General features: G+C 44.3%; 1 protein-coding gene across 1 annotated transcript; it reads right to left on the reverse strand.

Annotated features, from left to right (window-relative positions):
* Positions 1–577: 577 nt before the first annotated feature.
* On the reverse strand, positions 578–880 carry TCEAL7 (transcription elongation factor A like 7). Its single transcript, XM_028095972.2, has one exon. The coding sequence runs from the start codon at positions 878–880 to the stop codon at positions 578–580; it is 303 nt and encodes a 100-aa protein (XP_027951773.1).
* Positions 881–3,175: the final 2,295 nt, after the last annotated feature.

The following is a 3,175-nucleotide window of genomic DNA, read 5'->3' on the forward strand; positions in this document are numbered from 1 at the left end:
TTTTTATAGTTCTGTTGTCCAGAGTTTATTAAGTGTTTTACTGCCCTTCAAAGGTGATTGACAAGTTTTTTTGTGTCTGTTTATTTTAGGTTTTTTTTGTGACACAATACACACACATACACACACATATATATTCATTTTGTGGAAAATGAGAAGATGCAGATAGCCAAAAAAGAAATAAAATACAGATCACACAGAGGTTCACTGTTAACCTTTCGGTGTATAGTAATTCAGACTTTTTCTTTTGCATTTTGTCATATATAAATGTACATATAAAGTGTGTATATGTATATACATATATACACACATATACACACACACTGTTTTGCAACTTATTATTTTCACTTTACAATATAAATGAGCATCTTCCCATGCAAATGAATGAAACATCCTTATTAAATGAGTGAGATGGGGTCAAAAGATGAGATGTTGGTAACAGGAGTCATATGCAAATCAAAGGAACACTGAAGGATAGGAGTAAAATGGTAGCAATATTTAGCAAGAAAATGCAAACAAAAAGAAACCAATTGTGGTAATATTAATAACAGAAAATAGTTGAATTCAGGGGAGAAATGCATTAAATGGGATAAGGACGGTCCCGGGAATGCCTATGGTTAGAATGCAGAGCCCTAAATTTCTTTCTCAGACCCCTTATCTCTTCCAAACACCTTTCCATCTCATCTCCCTCCCTTGTCATTTCTTCATCTTTAAAGTGCCTATAGTCTATGTCCTCTTTAAATTCCTCGAGAGACTGAAGCAGCCTTTGCCTAAAATTCCCTTCTGTTTGCTGGCGTTCAAATTCTCCATAGGGGCGTTCTTCCTCTCTCTTAGGCACGCTGCACTTGGGCTTTCCTTCATTTTCTTTGCAGGGTTTTTGCATGATGTTGTTTCCAGCTTAAGTCCGGGGAGAAAATGTAGAGCAAATTGCTTCGTTTCTTTTGATTCAGGTTTGTCAGTTTCTCTTTGAAGCAAGATACTCGCCTAATCTCCCACCCCTGCCACACAGGTCCAGCCCTCTGAAGTTCGAGATGCCGCCTCTTCGTCCCACACCCCCACCACTCCGCCTCCTTTCCCCTCCCTCTGCAACCCACCATTTCCCCAGCATACAAGGCTAATGGCCTCTCTGACGCGCGCGGGAGAAAGGGAGCAGACCTGTGGTTGAGCTGTGAGGCCGCAAATTTTACCCAGCTCCCGCCCTTCCCAAGTCCCACCCTCGGAGACCCGGGCTAAGTGCCTCCTTCACACTCACCCGTGAGGATTCCGGATAGTTTCCTCTTTTTCTTGCCTCGAGATGTCTGTGAATACAGACCCTTGGACCTGCAGACAGAAAGGAAGGGGGCGGGGAGGAGGGAGCTCTCTGTGGATCCACCAGCCCCAGAGACAAGACACTCATCATCTTGAGTCCGGGATCCTCACAACCGTCGTCGCCCCAAATTTCCTACCTCCTGGTTCCCCCTCCTGTCCCTATCCCTTCCTCTTGGATCCCTGCCTCCACACACCCCCCCACCCCTCACCCTCTGGCCTAGTCATTGCGAGGGCTGTTGTCCCCTCGGCCCCACCGCTCCCCCACCCCCGCATGACCCACAGACAGGCACCGAATGAGAGGAAATATTTTCAAATTATGTCTAAATTTCTGCCTCCACCCCAGGATTCTAGCCGTTCCCCACACAACAGCCCACACCTCATTCCTCAACAGAATTGGAGAAAGAGGAGGATAAACGGAAAGCTTGCCAATCTGAGAGAAGCCGATTATTTCTAAACTATCACTAAATCTGTGGGTGTCTCTCAGGAGACTTCCACCTACACCCCCCACCGTCCTTTTAAAAAAATACAATAATCTCCCAACGAGTTTGCAGGGATTTGGGCAAAGTGAGCCTGGACCTATTCCAGTCACTAGATTCAGCCACTACCACCCCCAGGGGTCCCAGCGGTTTCCTCAAACCAACCTTCTGAGATTTAAGGAATTTAAGTCCTTCTCTTGGCCACAAGCACGAACGCCTACAGGACAGTAAGGGGCTGGTACCCAGAGGAGAAAGAAGCCCAGGAATATAAGGACTTCGCGGCAGCTCCTGGTCACGTGAGGATTATGTCATCCTCCAACTCTGGTCCCCACTTTCCCCTCCCACCAGCTGTGCTGCAGAAGTGGAACGACTTTCCAACCTCCCACCTCCCCACCACACCAGGCCCTGTCACTCACTTTTGTCACTGCTCATTCCAGAGGTCAAAAGTGGCCCCTTCTCCCTGTGGCTGGAATTTGCCTTTCTCTGATTACCAGAGAAGGGCTGCATCTTCCTATAGTCATATTAACCACTGTTACTTTTTAGTGGTTGTGTTGAGAGGATTACTCGTCGTTTGCTAAGCTAGAACAACAGGAATGTAGCTGTTTTCCCTCCACCCGCCCACCCACCCGCCAGTCACAAATAGCCACCATTTGCCTTGCTGTTCAATTCTTGAAATCAAATTAGAGGGGGTGGGGTAAATTAGGAAAGGAAGTAATGATTGAGATTGTGGTTTTTTACTATTCTGATAATTTCCTACTCTTCCGTTTTTTCCCATCAATTTATTATATTCTTTTATTAATCAGAAATAAAATAACAATAAAAAAGCCCCAGGATAAGAGGGAAAAAAAGACTCAGCCACCTGTTTCTGCTGCTGTCATTAGATAAATATAGACCCTCCAGGCAGACACATTTTTGGAAGTTTAAAACATACAGGGCAACTGGAGGCTAGTACCCTTCTGAGGAGCCCCTAGGCAAGTGAAGGCCTCTCATTAGGTGAACTACCAAGGCCATAATCCAACAGCACTTTGCCCTTAGACTTTCAGATCTCAAAAATCAGTCATAAAACTTTGCTATTTTGATCTCAGTATCATGCTCTTTCAGTTTGTACTATGCAGTTTTATTTCTTTATTTCCTGTATCCAAAAGATCCCACCTTTCCTCAATACTCTTATTGAGAATCAAATAGTTCTTCATTTCTCCCAGACACCGTCATCTTATTTATGTATTCTTAGGCCTCATTCAGCCACACTGAGGAATTAGGACTAACAGAAACTGGCCACATTACCAAATTTTTTGTTGCTAAGGATTTTGGTACTAATCTAAGTGGATTAGTTGTTGTTGATATGTTAGTTTGAAACATATACAACAGAAAGAGAAATGTGTTCTTTTTAAATA

The sequence above is a fragment of the Eumetopias jubatus genome, unplaced genomic scaffold, assembly GCF_037043125.1.
Source record: "Eumetopias jubatus isolate StellerSeaLion01/CBP00866 unplaced genomic scaffold, mEumJub1_p1.0 scaffold_11, whole genome shotgun sequence".
Taxonomy (NCBI): domain Eukaryota; kingdom Metazoa; phylum Chordata; class Mammalia; order Carnivora; family Otariidae; genus Eumetopias; species Eumetopias jubatus.

Excerpts from the sequence above, each read along its gene's own strand:
- TCEAL7 (XM_028095972.2), bottom strand. The coding sequence starts at position 880 with ATGCAAAAACCCTGCAAAGAAAATGAAGGAAAGCCCAAGTGCAGCGTG.